The sequence below is a fragment of the Suricata suricatta genome, chromosome 2 (genome assembly GCF_006229205.1).
Source record: "Suricata suricatta isolate VVHF042 chromosome 2, meerkat_22Aug2017_6uvM2_HiC, whole genome shotgun sequence".
Lineage (NCBI taxonomy): Eukaryota > Metazoa > Chordata > Mammalia > Carnivora > Herpestidae > Suricata > Suricata suricatta.
In genome coordinates this window covers 5,466,251-5,483,474 of record NC_043701.1, presented here as the reverse complement: position 1 = coordinate 5,483,474, position 17,224 = coordinate 5,466,251, and the positions used below count along the sequence as shown (strand labels likewise).

At 57.9% G+C, this 17,224-nt stretch overlaps 1 protein-coding gene across 1 annotated transcript; it reads right to left on the bottom strand.

Moving 5' to 3' along the window:
- Positions 1–1,413: 1,413 nt before the first annotated feature.
- Positions 1,414–15,230, bottom strand: IQCA1L (IQ motif containing with AAA domain 1 like). The gene is made up of 19 exons (XM_029954767.1): positions 15,135–15,230; positions 14,124–14,451; positions 13,294–13,413; positions 12,796–12,981; positions 10,403–10,474; positions 8,657–8,862; positions 7,891–7,975; positions 7,303–7,431; positions 7,105–7,180; positions 6,513–6,619; positions 5,742–5,825; positions 5,589–5,647; positions 4,765–4,847; positions 4,490–4,597; positions 3,737–3,936; positions 3,225–3,311; positions 2,786–2,963; positions 2,168–2,406; positions 1,414–1,631 (listed from the first exon to the last, which is right to left on the bottom strand). Exons 1-19 carry the CDS (start codon positions 15,143–15,145, stop codon positions 1,530–1,532), a joined length of 2,460 nt encoding a protein of 819 aa, XP_029810627.1. The 5' UTR covers positions 15,146–15,230; the 3' UTR covers positions 1,414–1,529.
- Positions 15,231–17,224: the final 1,994 nt, after the last annotated feature.

Below are 17,224 nucleotides of genomic sequence, written 5' to 3'. Positions count from 1 at the left end.
GTGCCGCCCCCCATGCCCACCCTGGTGCTGCCCCCCCATGCCCACTCTGGTGCCGCGCCCCATGCCCACTCTAGGTGCTGCCCCCCATGCCCACCCTAGGTCTGACCCTTCCATCTCTCTGGATGACTCCTGGATCTCCCATCTCTACCTTCAAGGTTAGAGGGGGTCTCAGTTGGGGAGGAGGAAATGGCTCTTAGGATAAGAAGACCACTTTCATTTGGAGAGAGAAAAAGGAAAACAGTGGGAAAGAAAACTCAAAACCCATCCCCAGGCAGCCGCCACGGCACTGGACTTGCTCCTGCCCAAACGGTCTCATCCCGCACGGCCGTCACGGGCCTCCATGAGCTGTGGGAACACCTTGGCTTTTCCTCACACGTTCTTTTATTTATTTATTTTTATTAAAAAGTTTAAAAAATATATTTTATTTATTTTTGATACAGAGCATGAGAGGGGGAGGGGCAGAGAGAGAAGGAGACACAGAACCAGAAGCAGGCTCCAGGCTCTGAGCTGTCAGCACAGAGCCCGATGCGGGGCTCGAACCCACGAACGTGAGATCTGACCTGAGCCAAAGTCGAACGCTTAACCGACTGAGCCCCCCAGGCACCCCTCCTCACATGTTCTTTATGCTGCTTCTTTCGAGCGCCCTGGGGCTCCCGGCTCTCGGTGCCCCCAACTCTTCCCTCCCTGCCCCCAACTCTTCCCTCTCCAGCAAGAGGGACCATAGATGAACTTCCACCTGGGACCCGGGGGCAGGAGGCTGCATCTCCCCCCGACCCCCCAGGCTCTGGATCGGAGGAGGAGCGTGGGCAGGTGGGCAGGGGACAGGGGGTGTTGCAGAAAGCGGTGGAGACCACTAGAGGAGGTGCTGACTCTTGTAGCGCCTAGGACACCCTTTCTCCCTAGAACCTTCCTCTACCCCACCCCGCTGTTGCCTGAGTCCTCACCACCCCCGACACACTTCGGCAGAATAATCAAACCCTAGAGTACCAGGGACATTGGAGAGTGGCAGGTACAATCTCTCCTCACTTTACAGGTAAGGAAACTGAGGCCCAGAGACTCCGTAAGATCACACAGGGACTTAGTACCAAGTGGGGCTAGGACCAGGGACTGCCCACCTTCAAACTTGCTTTCTCGTTTTCCAGACTTAAGGTGGACCCTTCTCCTCCTTTCTCTTTTTCCTTCTCTCCTTTTTCCTATTTTTCTCTCTTAAAAACCCCAAGGAGGAAGGCAGCTGGGGAGCCAGGACAGGAAATGACAGGAGATGAAGACATGGGTGGGGTCAGAGGACAGGGATCTGGGACATGAGCAGAGAAGGCTATGAGTGAGCAAGGACAGGACCGGGAGGGGTGGGGCGTGAGGGGGAGCCTGGGCCCAGGCAAGGGGGGCACAGAGCAGAGGCGGGAAGCATAGAGATAGACAGACAGAGCTGCTCCCCAAGCTACGTGGGCATTTATGTGTCTGCCCCGGCCCTCCACCTGCGGGGCACTGCCCGGGCCCATCGCTAAGCTCGGGCCCCCTGACCTCAGCCATCACTTCTTTTTCTTCTCTTTCGCCAGCTTGGCCTCCTCAGCATCCTGGTCCTTGATGAGCTGGATCCTCCTCCTGCCCAGTGGAGTCTTGTAGTACCAATCCTGGGTCGGGGGAAGGGTAAGCGCATTGGAGCCACCCCCCGCTGGCCTGCCTCCTGACCTTGCCCTTGCCTGTCCACAGACATGCCCTTGGCAGCCTTTTCTCCTCTCTTCCCGGAGTCAGGCGCCCCGCTAGAGGCCCCGCCTCCCGTGCTCCCCACCAAACACTCCAGGCCACAGGGTCAGCCACTGTTGGGGGCAAGCCCTCTGTCCTGTCCTCCCGTGGCCGTCCTGCCACCCCAGGAGCACCGGTGGGCACTGACTGAGGAGGAGAAAGTGAGCATCAGCTGGTGCCAGAATGAACCAAGGGCTCTCAACACACAGGTGGCACTTGCAGGCTCCTGGCCTTGAGGAAACGGGGTGAGCTGGTCCTGCCCACCTTTCCCTCCCTGTGATTTCTTGGTCCCTTCCCAGCTCAACTCCATGGGGGAGCAGAGGGAAGGATGTAAAATGTGCCGAGGGCCTGGGGCTTCAGAGTGCTGGCCCCTCGGTTGTGCTGGCCCTCCTTCCTTCCCTGCCCCCCACCCCCAGAGCCTCACCTTCAGGGCCTCTTCCTCCTCCCTGTACACGGGCTCCAGCTTTGCCAGATGCCCCAGGAACTCCGAGGCCACCAGGGGCCTCTTTGGCAACTGCAGGACCCGCCGCTCGGTCAGCACTGATTGGATGGCTTGGTGAATGTGGCCGGGGGTGTAGCCGTCAGATACCTTGGCCAGGGCGCTGACGTCCAGGCCCTGGGTCACGTGGACTCCGTGGGCCTCGATCATCCGCCTCCAGAGCACTGCAGGCATTGAGTGGGGGCGGGGGGGCACACGGCAGGGAGAGACAGTGAGCGCCTCTGCCGGTATTTGGAACGAGGTTTGCCTTCTGGAAAGCGGCTCTGTGGTCATCAGTGCCTCCCCTCCCAGGAAGTGAGACTCATCCTCTCCACTTAACATGAGGAAATGAGACTCTGAGGACTTCAGTGGCCGGCCCGTGACCACGGATCCGGGCCAGGACCCGGGCCACTGGGCTGCTTGTCTAGCTGCCCTTCCAGAACATCCCGGCCATGGAGGCGAGGTCTCAGAGCCACCGATGGGACAGGAAGAAGGGCGAGGACGCTTTGGGAGGGGGGTCCCTGGATCCCCGGTCTGGCCTGTCTCCACGTCATGGGGCCTCACCATAGCGAGAAGCATAATCGGGCCGTGGCACCAGGAGGATCCGTTCGTAGGTCCGGCACAGCCCCTTCAGCTCTGCCAGCTGCGGCCGGTTCGATGTCCCGATCAGCATCACGCGGTCTCCGGGGCGCAGCAGCCGCAGGGCCTTGGTGAGAGGCTTCTTTATTCGCTTTGGATCCATCTGCTCAGGAAGAGGGGGAGGGGTGGGGTGAGACCCGGTGACTCTGGGTACTCTCAGAGGACACGCCCACATTCAGCCTCACGGGGGCACTGGGAGGTGGCCCAGCGGGGCTCTCAGTCCTGCCTTCAGGACGAGAAAAAGGCAGCGGGAGGACAGGGAACCTGTCCAGGGCCACACGGTGAGCAAGGTCCGGCGCTGCCTTGAACAAGCCTGGGACCACCGGCCTTGCCCTTGGCTCACGCTGCTCCCGGGTCCCCGCACCTCCTTCTCTTCCTTTGGGACCTTCTTATAGAAATTCTTCTCGGCATTCCCAATCCAGATCACAGATGGCTGCGAGAGTTGAGCCACCTGGACAGGTCAGAGAGTAAAAACCTGCCGTCAGATGTCCCTGGGCAGGGGTCACCTCCCCATCTGGTCCAAGAGAGGGTCAGTCAGGGCTGGCCTTGTGGCCCCGGCCCCTACTTCCCAGGTGCTGCCCTCCCCACCTTCCATCCCAGCTCGGTGCGAACACGGCCCCTGCCCTTCCTGGGTGGGAGGCTGGATATTAAGCCCCGTCTCTACCATGAAGGAGATGCTCTGCTCCCCACCCCCCCACCCCCCTGCCAGGGCTTCAGGTATCCACAAACTCCCAGCAGGGGGTGGGAGGGACACCTCACCAGCTCCTGAGGTCACACCAAGTGGGCAGGTGGGTGACCTCCTAGGCACAGAGCCCCCCACCCCGCCGTGTCGGTGCAGCCTGAGAACAAGAAACGCCGAAGTCAGGGGACCGAGACCTTGAAGACCATGTGCACTATCATCTGCATGCCTGCCGCGCCAGGGTATTTGCCCTGCAGGTTGTCAGGTGACAGGTCAAACAGGTTGGCACCGCTTTCCGTGCACACGGCTTTGACCAGCATCTTCTTCCCCACGCCCGAGGGGCCCACCAGGAGGATTGAGCGGATGAGGGGAGCCATGGAGTGTATGTCTGGGGAGCCTGAGGGAAGAGACAAGGGCCAGAGGCTGGCGTGGACCAGTCGGGGGTTGGGGGTGGAGCCAATGGGTAAGGTGAGGCAGGAGGCCATGGGCTGGGTGGGGTGAACTTCAGATCGCGGCTATCCCCTAGGCTTTTATTAGGAAGGGCTCTATGCTGGGTCGGGGGGCGGGGGCAACCTTCTAGCCCTCATCAATGCCCTTTCTGTTTTCTGTATCATCTCTTTCCGCTTCTGGATGATGATGGAGTGGAATTAAAGGGAGTGTGATCAACCACTTTCAGAAAGACCCTGGTCTTCTGCGAACGGGACAGACTATGGGATATCGGATAAAGGGCAGGAAACGTGGTCTCCTCGGTAGGTCAAGGCCCACATGGCTTCTGGGGTGGCCCAGTCTGGGTGTGGCCTCCTGCAGGGCCTGGGAGAGGCAGGAGGAGTCCAGCGTGGGTCCACGGGGCAGTGACATGCCCACCTCAGCCCCCCTAACAGGCGCCCACCCTTCCCCTAGAGACACGGCTGGATCGGCTCTCCCCTCCCCCTCCCCGCAGGGCAGCTCACCAAGCCGCAGGACTGCACACAAGGCCATGTTCTGCCGCACATCGAACAGGGAAGGCATAGGCAACTTGCTTGCCAGATTCAGAATGGATCCAAGATAGAGGCAGTCACCTGGGGGGACAGGTAGCCACCTGGCGAGTGTCACCCAGCGGGGCACTTGCCGAGAGAGCCACTTGCAGAGAAGGCTTGCTGCAGAGGGCGGCGGCTGGCTGTGGGAAAGGCCGCGGCTGGGGGACCGTCCCTCGGCCTGGGAGGAGGCGCTGGGGAGGGGATCTCACCCATGTAGTCTCTCAGGGCCACAGTCTCGCTCTTCCTTAGAAAGCCAGAGACAACAAGCTCTTCAAACAGAGAGTCCAGGGACCTGCGAGGACAGCACGGAGGGGCCCCCCAGGGACAAAGGGAAATGGAGACGAAGATGAGTGTGACGGCACTACGGGCCCGGGGAGAGGGGTGCAGGAGCTCCCTGCCTCGTAGCTGGGCTCGAAAATACCAAGGGCGCCACTGGACGGCCAGCACGTGAAGAAACGGCGCCAACCCACTGGCCCAGAAGGCAGTCTGCCCACAACAGGTGCTCTGGGGGTGGGGGGGGTGTGTGAGGAGGACCAGGGCCCCCCGAGACACTCCCTCCATCAGTTTGCCCAAAGTTCCACCGCCCTAAATCCACGCATCTTCCTAGGAACCACATTTAAGATGGCCACACTCCTGTACACAGCAGAGCGGCTGACTTCCATGTGCTTGAGACTCACTTCACCAAAGAAGCAAGTCGACAGGGGCCCCTGACAAGGTGGAGTCCCGGGGCAGGTGGCTTTGGGACGGACAGAGGCGGGAGGGAGGAGTGGGAAGGAGGGAGCACCGTGGACAGTCTTCCATGCACACCTGCCTCTGCACCACCATTTCCGAAGCACGTTCTCATGCTTCTGTTTGATCCTCACAGCTGCTTTGGGCATTGGGCAGGGCAGGCACTCGGTTAAGGAGGACGGGGAGCCAGAGAGGTTAAGTGACTTTCTCTAAGCCGCACAGCAGCAGAACCAGGACCGGAAGGCAGCTCCGTCCTGGGCCAGGGCTTGCTCCCCCCCCCACAATAAGGTAAAGGGTCCGGTACCTGTCCGGGGTCAGATCCTTTTCCTTCTTTGTCTTCCCAGTTTTCTTCTCAGTCTTTTTCTGGTTGGAAACAAGCACGCAGGCAGCTGTCGTCTGTTCCTTGCCCCTCCCGCTGTGAGCGCGCCCTTGCCCCGGCCTTCACCCTCGCTCTTGCCTTCGGAGTCTTCAGGGCTCTCTCCTCCTCCCGGTCCACAACCAGGCGCAAGCTCTTCAGCTCTTGACGCATCAGCTCATCCACCTGGGGAGGGGGGCGGCGGGAGGGGGTGTGGGGGGGGCAGCCAGGGGCTGCAGAGGACGGGTGGGAGGGGCGGGCCGAGACAGGGGCAGAGAGGAGGAGAGCAGCCTCCGAGAAGAATGAGCCTGGCCCCTGGGAGTCAGCACCTACACACTCTTCTGGAACCTTCCGGAACCCCTGCCCCTGTCTGTGCACCAGTCCACATCCACTCCTGATCCATGTCCCGCTCACACAGGAGCCTTGCTCTCCAATGGCATCCATGTGGGGAGAAGCTCCCGGATGGAGTTAGTCACTGTCAGTTGGAGCCCCAGACCCGCCCTTGAAGTTCTGTGTGACTTGAGCCATTGCATGTTTTCTCGGGTCAGGAAATTCATGGCACCCACCTCAGGGGTGTCAGAAAGATCCCATGATCCACATGGCAGGACCTCTTTAAGGGCTGATGGGCATGAGGGGGGGTGTGGGCCCAGCTCAGAGCCCCTCTTTTCCCCCTCCCATCCCAGTCCGCATCTGCACCCCAGAGGGTGGGGGACCTGGATGGACCAAGGTGGAGCTAGAAAGATGCAGAAAAGGCCGTGCACAGAGGTTGCTACAGAAGAGGGGCAGGGGCAGGGCTGGGGAGGGGAGGGGTGCTGAGGGGAAGCACACGAAGCAGCTGGAGGTCCCGGTGGGGAGCAAGGAGGCCTCGCTCACCTGTATCCGGATCTCCTGCTCCACTTCCTTCCTCTTCTCCAGCCGGAGAGTCTCGGGGTCAAAACTCTCATTGGGGTGTATACTCTCATTTCGGCTCTTCCACACATCTGACCGTGGACAGACGGACAGAGGAATGACGTTCAGAGTCCCAGGGCACGCACGCACCCCTGCACACGTGAATGCATCTGCTCACGTGTACGCACTAGCACGCACTGGGCCAGGAACCTGCCCCAGGCTGAGCCACCTCTCTCTTGTCTGTCTCTCTCCATCTGTCTCTCTCTGTCTCAAGCACATGCCTGCAGGGACCAGGAAGCTGACCCAGGCGGGGACCTCTGTCCTCACAGGGTCGTCTGGTACCTGGACCGCAGAGACCTGATCCCAAGGCCTAAGGATTCAGATCCACAGTCACACGGCACCCCCACACTCCACACGGCTGGCCCCCGTTGGCATTCTCCCCTCGGCCTCCACATCCACACGCCCACACTGCCACCTCAGGATCCACACGGCGTCTGTCCACTTTCCCCAGGACCAAGGGTCACCCCAAGACCCTGACAAGGCGTGGACCCCCTTCCCCAGCCCCTTCCCCTCTTACTTATGTACTCCTTGTGTCCGGCATTAATCACAGGTATAAATTTGGATGGTGACACTTTCAGCATTGTGTCTGCTTCCTAGAATAGAAACAGCCTTTGATCTGATCCCCTTATTCTCCTCAGACCAGCTTCTCACCAGGAATTCCTTCGGACTCTGTTCCCCCTGCGCCCTTGGTCCACACATCCGGGAGGTGTCTTACCCCCTTCCTGGTCTTTGCTTCCTTCCCTTTCTTCTTCTGCTTCTCGTTTTTCTCCTGTTCATTTTCCTTCTTTTTCGCTTGGTCCTTTTTTTTGCTCTCCTGGGCCTGCATCTCCAGTTCCGTTTGTAGCTGTGATCAATGATGGAAGAGGTTTCAGAGAAGACCAAGGGGATTCTACAGAAGCAAAAGATCCCAGGCTCGAGACGGGGGTAGGCTAGGGTCACAGGTGGGGGCCAGACAGCTGAGAGTCCAGTGATCTCACTGGAGTCCAGGAAAAAAAGGGGCATCAGGCAAAGGGGTGCTCTGATCAGTGCTGCTGCTCTTTCTTGGCCCATGGAGGCTGGGAGCCACAAAAGTCTCACCAGAAATGTTTTCTCTCCCCGGGCACAGATGCCTTCTCCAGACACAGGCACCCTCTCCCCACCATGCGGTCCTGCTAGCTACATACATTTCCTCCAACCATGTCTGCCTTCACTGAGGCCGATCTTTCCCCCCACCCCACCCCCACCCTCAGTTTACACTCGGTGCGCTCTACAACTTCAGGCCCCACCTACCACAGAAAGTCTCCTATACCCACCTATAGGGTACCTGTTCTGGAGTCTTGTCTGCAAAGATCAGGTAGGATCCACCTAAAGATTCATCTGGATAATCAGGGAATCGACCAGTGAGAGCACTAAGTGAACATAAAATGGTCAGAGAGATGAACAGGTGGGTGGATGGACCGATGGATGGATGGATGGATGGATGGATGGATGGATGGATGGATAGATGGATGGATCGATGGCCGGCCAGTGGATGGGTGGGTGGATGGATGGATAGATGGATGAATGGATGGATGGATAGATGGATGGATCGATGGCCGGCCAGTGGATGGGTGGGTGGATGGATGGATAGATGGATGAATGGCCAGTGGATGGGTGGGTGGATGGATGGATGGGTGGACGGACAGTGGATGGGTGGGTAAGTAGAAGAGTGGGTGAATGGATGGACAGTTAAATAGAGGAAAGGGTGAGGAAGGAAAAAGGACTAAGGGGATAGAGAACAAGAGGAAATGAACAGAGAGGTACAGTTTAGGAAGGAGAGATTCCTCAGGGCGGCATCCATGATTACTTTCCCCATCTGGTTTTGGTATTTTCTCTTCCATCCAGGAAAATGGGAAGTCATGTGTAGAGATGGTCTTATAGGTTGGGGAGCCCCAGATTGAAGTCAGGTGTGTAAGAAGTGAGTGGGGGGGGGATGGAAGGGAATGGAGAAAAGGGCCCAGTCTGGACTAGAGGACAAAGCAGGCGTGGGGACCCTGTGGGGCACAGGGAAGGAGGGATTGGTTGGGTCGGCTGAAACCGAGGACACTGACTGGCACTCCAGAAACCACTGTCGGATTTGCCCCTTCAGTTTCTCCTCTATGTCAGGTCCCTCTGTCTCTCTGAGCGCATCATGAGTCTTCACCATTGCCCCCTGGAACTCCTCCTCCTTCTCTATCTGGCAGAGTCTCCGGACATCGTCCCCAAAGCCAGCTTGGGACATGACCCCTAGGTTTTCCACCTGGTTGGGTGAAGGGAGCTGGCGAAGAGAAGAGGCCCAGGGTCTCAGGAGGGGGAGTGGGGAGGGCCCAGCCCCTGGCCCCTGGCACACACACACCTGCCCCCCTCGCTCCCAGCACACCCACACACGGAGGCCTCGTACGCACACCCACGCGGAACAACGGGCATGCCTACATCAGGAGAAATTGTGTTCGGAGCCCAAACTCGCCTGTGTAAATTACTCTGGTAATGAGTTTGCTAGATGCATCTGGGCCGGCCCCCCTGCCCGCTCCCCCCAGCACACTCTCCCCTGTGAGCCTCCGGCCCCAGCCCCCACCCGCACCCCCGCCCCAGCGGCCCATGTTGGCAGCCGCTCTCGAAGCCACTTTCCCGCCTCATTGGCTCCCAAATGTATTTTAAATATCACTCTGCGCAGAGACAATTACTGAAAACGCTGAGCTCACACTGTTGATGGGCCCGGGCGGCCAGGCTCATTCCTCACCCACCACCATGCCATGCCCCCCTCAACGCCCCCCAAGGCCCGACCCTGGCCTCCCCCTGCCCGCTCCAGCCTCCTGGGGGCCCATCTCTCCAAACCCCCAAGGCTGACCTCCACTCCTAGGTGGTGCCCCCTGGGCCCTCCCTCCTTCTGAAGCCCCCAAGCGTCCTGGAAGAGCCACCCCAGGCTTTGTCTCTGATCCCTTTGGGGCCCCAGCCTTTCCCCAACTCCCTTCATCAGAAGGCCCTCACAGGCTCTGTGCATTGCACGGCCCCTCTCAGGGATCACACCCCTCACCCCTCCCAGGGCCTCCCTTTCCTAAGTCAGCAGAGACTTGCCCGATGTAAGAGCCATCGGAGAGCACAGGAAAGCTGCTATTCATGGAGTGGGGCCTGTTTACCCCGCCTGTCCACACACCCTGGGGGCTGACCCTTTAACCACCTGCACTGTCCCCCTCAGCCCCGTGCCCATGTACATGGGTAACACTCATGTTAACACTCAGGGACTATGCTATAGTGCCTGCATAGTAAGAAGCCAGGCTGGGCCCCCCAGAACAAGTGGGGAGACTGTGGCCTGAAACACAGTGCTGTGAAGGGATATGTCCCCACCCCAATTTGCCCTCATCGTTCTCCCAGAGGCTGCCAGAGCCTGGAGCGAGGAGGGAGGCGATTTCCACTAGTCTCGTGGGCTCCTCCCTCTGCTGGGGCTGCCCACACAGCCTCTCCTTGCAGCCAGAGGCATGAACATGAGGTCCAGGATGCTCTGCACCATGATCTCTCACCTCGCCCCACATTTGAGACCCTTCCAAGGGTTTTGGAGAAGGAAGGTGATAAGGGACCTGGCTCATGGGTGGCTTTCTGCTCCTTTCTCCTCTTTCTCAAACCCCAAAGGACCCCTTAACCAGGGTCCCCAAACCCCTCCACTCATGCCAACCATGAGTGGCATGGATGGATGGAGGTGTGTGGGCAGTGAGGGTCTGTACAGGGCTGCACTCTGACAAAAGAGGAAGGGAGAGAATCCCATGCACTGGCCCACCTCATGCTCCGGCCTATGGCCGTGGCTGGGGGTGGGGGCCACTTACCATGCCAATGAACGCCATCTCAGTCAGCCGGTCCTGCTGAGTGCGTTTCCTTTGGAGGTAACCCTTCCACACCTGGTGGGGGCGGGAGAGGGGGACACATGGGCTCAGACACTCCCACACTGCATTTCTGTAGGGATGTGGCTCCTGCCATCAGCCCCTGGGGAGAAGCAGCAGCCGCTCCCAAGGAAAAGTCTGGCTAGGGGAGTTTGGGGGTAGGAGGTGGATGAAGAGTGCTGAAAGGAACCTCCCAGGGCAGTCCGCGGGCAAGGAGCTGCCCAGAACATGGTGGGGCTGGCGTGCACCCACACGGTCAAGTGCCAAGGCTTTGCTTCCCCAGGGCCCCAAGGAATTCCCCCCTCCTCAGCCCCTCTAATCCGCAGTATCACTTGATGTAGAGTTCAAAGGCCACCTTCTCCAAGAAGCACCCCCGCTCTACTTCTCAGGATTCCCCCCAGACTTGATTCCCCCCAGGCCCATAGACATCAGTGCTGTAGGAACGGTGGAGCTCCCCTGATTCATTCCTACATTTTTGACCCAAGGAAACCGAGGCTAGAGACAGGATGTGGCCTCTCTCGGGTCTAAAAGCCCATGAGGCCAGAGCTGAGCCGGGACCAGGTTTCCTGACCCTTTGCCCGGGGCTCTTCCCCCAGGCCTCCAGCCACTTGCACTAGCAGACCCAGACTGGAGAACAGCCCAGTCCTAGGGGGTGGGGGCGGGGCACTGAGCAGGGAGAGGCAGTGCGTGCCTCACCAGGTGGTTTCCATTCCATAACAGAGCCTCCCTGAGCAGCCTCTGTGGCCACAGTATTTCCATATTCTTGATGTCTGGCAACAGGGACAAAATGATTTGCTTTGGCCCCCAGGGGGCTCTCTCTCTGCAGCTGACCTTCCTTCTCGAAAATCTTGCTTTAGCGAGCCCTGTGGGCAGGGCCTCCTCCTGGTCCGGGGTCAACCAGACATTGGTGCAGTCACCCAAATGCAGGGGACACAAACAGGCATGCGCCATGTACTGATTAATCATCTAAAACTATCCCATTCGGAGAGGCTATATCTTCTTGAGTCGCTATTTGTTGGTTGGTTTGCTTTTTGGGCTTTGATGGAAGGGGGTTCTAAGTTTCCTCTCTTAGGGGTACCTGGCTCAGGCTTTGGCTCAGGTCATGATCTCACATTCGTGGGTTCAAGCCCTGCATCGGGCTCTGTGCTGACAGCTAGTTCAGAGCCTGGAGCCTGCTTCCGGTTCTGTATCTCTTTCTGTCTCTGCCCCTCTCCTGTTCAAGCTCTGTCTCTCTCTGTATCTCAAAAATAGATAAATGTGAAAAAAAAAAAAAAAAAGATCTAGGTTTCCTCTCTTGGGCTAGCAGACAGTTCCTGAGGCACTGGGACTGGAGAGAGAAGCTGGGAGAGGACACTGATCAGCCCCACGTCGGCAGTTCTGGGGCCACCTCTGGAAAGAAAAGGCCGCGAGAGACTTGCCGCGACAGGGCAGGGGAGTGGGCCTCAGGAGATGCTGTGGGAGCAAAGCATTCCCTTTCTTGCGCTGGAATTTTCCTAGGACCCCTCCAGTCTCCTCAAGCTGGTAACCACCACCAAACAGAGTAGGCCTGTGTCAGTGGCGTCTCAGTGATGACAGAGGGGCCACACACACACACACACACTGGGGTGGATAGCAGGGGCTGAGAGGTACAGGATGGCGTCCAGAGCAGAAGAGGTGGTGTCCACCAGGATCTTAAGAAGGCCTGGGGACACCGAGGCACGGGGCTGGGTTTTCTGCAGTGAGACGGGATGAGGTGCGATTATGTTATTTCCGTGTGAAAGTCAAGGCACAGAACTTGAGGACACCTGGATCGCATCAGTCCTCAAACTCTATTTCAATCACTGTTTCCTTTTACCTCAGTTGCCAGGAGTCTCAGGCTACATTTTAGTGACTCATCTTTAACGGTCTTACGAGTTTCCAGAATGATCATCCACTCTGTTCTGCTACCTCACTATGGCTCCTTCTCCCCTAATTTTATTTTATTTATTTTTTTATTTTTAATTTTTTTTTAAAGCAAAGGGCATTTATTATTATGGCTTAGGCTCACCAGGCCTAAGTTCGGGCTCACAGACTTTACCAGCGCGGTGGATCCGTACTGAGAGCTCTCTCCTAATTTTAATGAGCCTTCTATTTTGGGGGGCATTTATGATATCCCACTTCAAGTCCTTTGGGGGACAGAAGTGTAGAATAAATAATAAACAAGAAACACACTTATTGACTGATTAGGTCCCTAGTTTGGGATTTTGTTGCTGGACAACAGAATCCAAGCTCCTGTGCCTCTGTCCTCAATTGGTGAGCCAGGCAGTCTTCCTGGAAGCGGTGACTCTACCCGGACCTTCCTCCTGGGTGCCGGGGATTACCTTCTGAATGGAGAGAGCTGCTTGGTCCTGACTGAACTTGCGCCAACCCTCCTCTCGAATCTTCTGATTCTGCTCCTGCTCTTTCCGAATCTCCCGCATGAAGGTGGCTCGAAGCCGGCCCTGCCTGGCCCGCTCAGCCCTTTGCAGTAGGGTTACGGCCGTGGTCCGTTGCATTTCTGGAATGTGCTGGCCAGAACATCGGCAAAGGAGCAGGAGGAGAGGGGACAGGGCTTGTATTCAGGCTGGTAGCTGGGAGACTGCTCACCAAAGGACAAGCTGGAGACACGGTCCTCCCGGGACAGGCAAGTGCCCAGGTCCCGTCCTCTATCCTGGTTTCACGGAGCACAAGAGCATCCTTGAAGCGGGCCAGGGATTATCGAAAGAGCACTCAGAGGTGGGCATAGGGCAAGGAAAGTCCTCTCTGTGTCCTGGAGGATGGCATCTCTCTTTTGGGAGCGGGGGATGAGGGGACTCTGGGAGGGTGCCACCCGGATTTACCTCCCCGGAGGTCTCTGGCTTCATTCTCGACAAGATCTCTGCCAGCCTCAGCTCCCGGTCCTTCAGGATCGTGGACTGCTCCAGCAGGAAGTATTTGGGGATGGGAACTTCCAGCTCTGCCTTTGGGGCAATAGGGAGGAAGGAGGGTCAGGAATCAAAATCCAGGCCATCTGGCTGATCATTGCCATTTTCAGCTGCTTACACAGACCCTGGTGATGCTTTCCTTCATCCCAGAGCTCTGGGGTGGGAGATTTATGGGTTATGGGCAGATCCCCTCCACCCCCCAAAGGTCAAGCTTCTATTCCCCGGCCTCCACCATGTAAACAGAGTTGAATTCTGGCGGATGATGATACGTAATGGGTAGCGGCTCCAATTCTGGCTGTGCATCAGAATCCCCTAAGGGGCTTGGACAAACGCTGAAGGTTTGAGCCCTAATCCATTTCTAACAAACTCCTAGGTGATGCTGATGTTGCCGCTTCCAAGGACCACGCTTTGAAAAGCAAGCCTGCAGGGCATTCTCTTCACCAATCCCCTGTGGTTGGTGGGTATTCCCAGCCTCGCGAGGCCTCCAGCCGGACTCTCTAGCCACCCTCCAACTCCTTAGTAGCATGCACCCCCTCTTCCTGAAACCCCTTCTCCCGATCAAACCCCATCTCACTGATCTGCCCCCCTCTCCTTCCCTCGCAGAAGCGCCAAACCCAGGGCGGTGCGCGGGAAGTCCAGACCAACTCCAGGCTCGCCCCGCCCTCTCCCGCCCTTGGCGGTGGGGGCGTGGCCTCGCGTCTCCGGAGGGCGGTGCTGGCGTGGGCGTGGCCCCGAGGCGCGCGCACCGGGGTGAACTTGAGGTCCTGCAGCACGCGGTCCAGGCAGTGGTACTCGCTCAGGTCCACGCGCACCAGCTCGTCCTTGAGCTCCAGCACGCGGCCGGCCACGCTGTCCAGCAGGCGCCGCAGCAGCCGCCGCTTCTGCGGCTGCACCATCTGGTCGTAGAGGGTGTCGAACCGGCGCAGCAGCCCCAGGTAATGCAGGTAGAGCGACGAGAGCTTGTACTGCAACGACTGCCGCTCCCGGTCCGGCATGGGTTCGAGCAGGGGCCGCTCTTGGTCCAGCAGCTCTTGCAGGGCCACGTGGGAAGAGTCCCAGAGGCGCTGGTACGCTCTGGGGAGGAGGGGGGAGGAGGCAGCCGGCGTGGGGCTATCTGAGCCGCGGGGCAGTGGGGTGGGGGTGGGGGGGGACAAGGGCGCCGCTGTGCCTTTTGAGGAGCGCGAACTCGGGTTCCAGAGGTTAAGGCTACTCCTGGCGGCAAGGTGGAGTTCAGTGAAGTGAGGAGTCTCGGGGGAAGGCAGTGGTAGTTACAGAGAACTCACGCCGGGGCTTAGAGAAGGTGTGAGATTGGGATCCCTGGGAGGGAGTCCACCCTGGGGTCAGCAAGAAGGATGAAGAATAGGCCTGGCCCTTCCTCTCCCAGGAAGGAGGAGGCCTCTTGGAGTCTGCAGTGGGTCCCTCCAGGGAGAGGGTGCAGCCCGGGGGTGCTACAGTGGTCTAGAATGGCGGGTGGGAAGTGGTGGGGGGGGGTAAGGGATGAATGTAGAGGTCTCCTCCCCCGATTCTGGAATAAGTAGTCCAAGGAAAGTCTGAAGAGGGAGAGCCGACCGCAGGCCAGGGCCACCAGGGATGCCGTGTGCATGTAGGGGGCACCTGGCCAGGGCCAGGCCAGCACAGAACCACCTCTCCCCAGCATCCCGCCTCCCGGCCCCACCTTCCCCCCTCTTACAGGACCGGGAGGCACTTCCTTCCTCGCCCTCCCAGCCCTGGGCGCCCCACTTCTACTCCTCACGCACGCCTCAGACATGGTGCCCACTTCTCACACCGCCCTTGGTGAGCTGGTCATGCAGTCCACACAACCTGAGGCCCCACCTTGACTCCACCGCCCCCCCCCAACCTGAAAGCCAGAACAGCCCGGTTTTAAGGGTTCTGTCCCATTGTCTCAATGTTCTAAGGCTGCAAGGGGAGGGGGCAGCAGGTGCAGGACTGGGGACACTTAGGACATTCTCCTCGCAAGCCGTGGAAGGCTGGGGTCAGCCCTGGCTACTTCTCTTGTGAGAATAAGAGTGGTCGCTGTTGGAAGCTGTGAGGCTCTGGGTGAATGTGAATCTAAAGGCATCCATTTCTCCAACAGCACTTCTCAGCGGGAGGAGCCGCATGTCCCTGAGCTCAGAGCCAGCCTCTTTTGCTTTTATTTATGACTGTCCTCGAGTCGGCTGTGATGTGAGGGGAAAGGGCACTGGGGTTGGGGTCACAAGGTCGGGGCTCAGGCTCTGAAGTCACAGGTCCCCTTTCAGGTGAGCACGCCTGTTTCCCAGGGGTCTGGTAGTGTCTCACAGGGCTCATGTGAACTATGCCAGTGTGAAGACTGACATCAGAAAGAGGAGCAGATGAGACTCAGTGGTCCTTGGGGCTCATTTGGAGCCGTCTGTGGGTCACCCCATCACCACTACGGGCTCAGGAGACCGTTATTCGGAAAATACAAACATAGCGAGCTGGGGGTGACTTTTGTGATTCAGCGTTAAGCAGGGACTTCTGAATAAATACATAAGGCACAGGCAAAGGGAAGGGGGAGAAAGGGACAGCAGCAAAGAGGAACGAGAGGAGTCCTGTGGCTTTAACGTACAAATCACCTGAGAGCACGACCTGAGTCCGGGTCTCCGAGTCACATCTTAGCAAGGTATGGAAACGCAGTGGGAGTGGGGAACAGCCGAGGCTCAGGGGCCAGATGCCCTGGCCCTCCCCTTTCTAGCTGCAGGACTTACACGTGGTAATTGCTTCCCTTCTCATGGCATCTGCATGTTAGGCTGCGTCTCTATAGGCGACAAAGTGTGTGAAGTATGCAGGCCTGTGGCCAAATGTCGGCCATTATTACCGTGAGCCTATTCAGTACCTGAAGTCCAAGGTGAGGAGCTGTATCTATCCAACTACAAAGGGGAGAGGAAGGCTTTTGCACTTGTTCACCAAATGCAACCCCTTCACCCCCACGCCCTCCCGACTTGGGAGAGGATTTGTGGGTCGTATACCCACAAGATAGAGCAGAGGCCAAATGAGAAAAAGCAAGCGTGGTCAGATGTTAAGTGGCGTGGGAATGCAGACTGGTGCAGCCACTCTGGAAAACAGGATGGAGGTTCCTCAAAAAATTAAAAATAGAACAACTCTACGACCCGGCAATTGCACTACTAGGTATTCATCCAAAGGATACAGGAGTGCCGATTTGAAGGGGCACACGCACCCCAATGTTTATAGCAGCGCTATCGACAATAGCCAAGGTATGAGAAGAACCCAAATGTCTATCAACGGATGAATGGATAAAGAGGTGGTAGATATTGACAAGAGAGAATCACTCGCCAATCAAGCAGAATGAAATCTTGCCATTTGCAACTCCATGGATGGAACTAGAGGGTGTTATGCTCAGCGAAATTAGTCAGAGAAAGACAAATATCCTAGGACTTCACTCATATGAGGACTTCAGGATACAAAACAGATGAACATGATGGAAGGGAAACAAAAATAACGTAAAAACAGGGAGGGGGACAAAACATAAGAGACTCTTACGCGTAGAGAACAGAGTTGCTGGAGGGGTTGTGGGAGGTGGGGGGTGGGACAAATGGGTAAGGGGCATTAAGGAATCTACTCCGGAAATCACTGTTGCACTATATGCTGACTTCGATGTAAATTAAATAAATTATTTTTTTTTAATGTGAGGGGCGCCTGGGTGGCTCAGTCGGTTGAGCGTCCGGTTTCGACTCAGGTCAGGATCTCACGGTTCGTGGGTTCGGGCCCCGCGTCGGGCTCTGTGCTGACGGCTAGCTCAGAGCCTGGAGCCTGCTTCGGATTCTGTGTCTCCCTCTCTCTCTGACCTTCCCCTGCTCGCGCTGTCTCT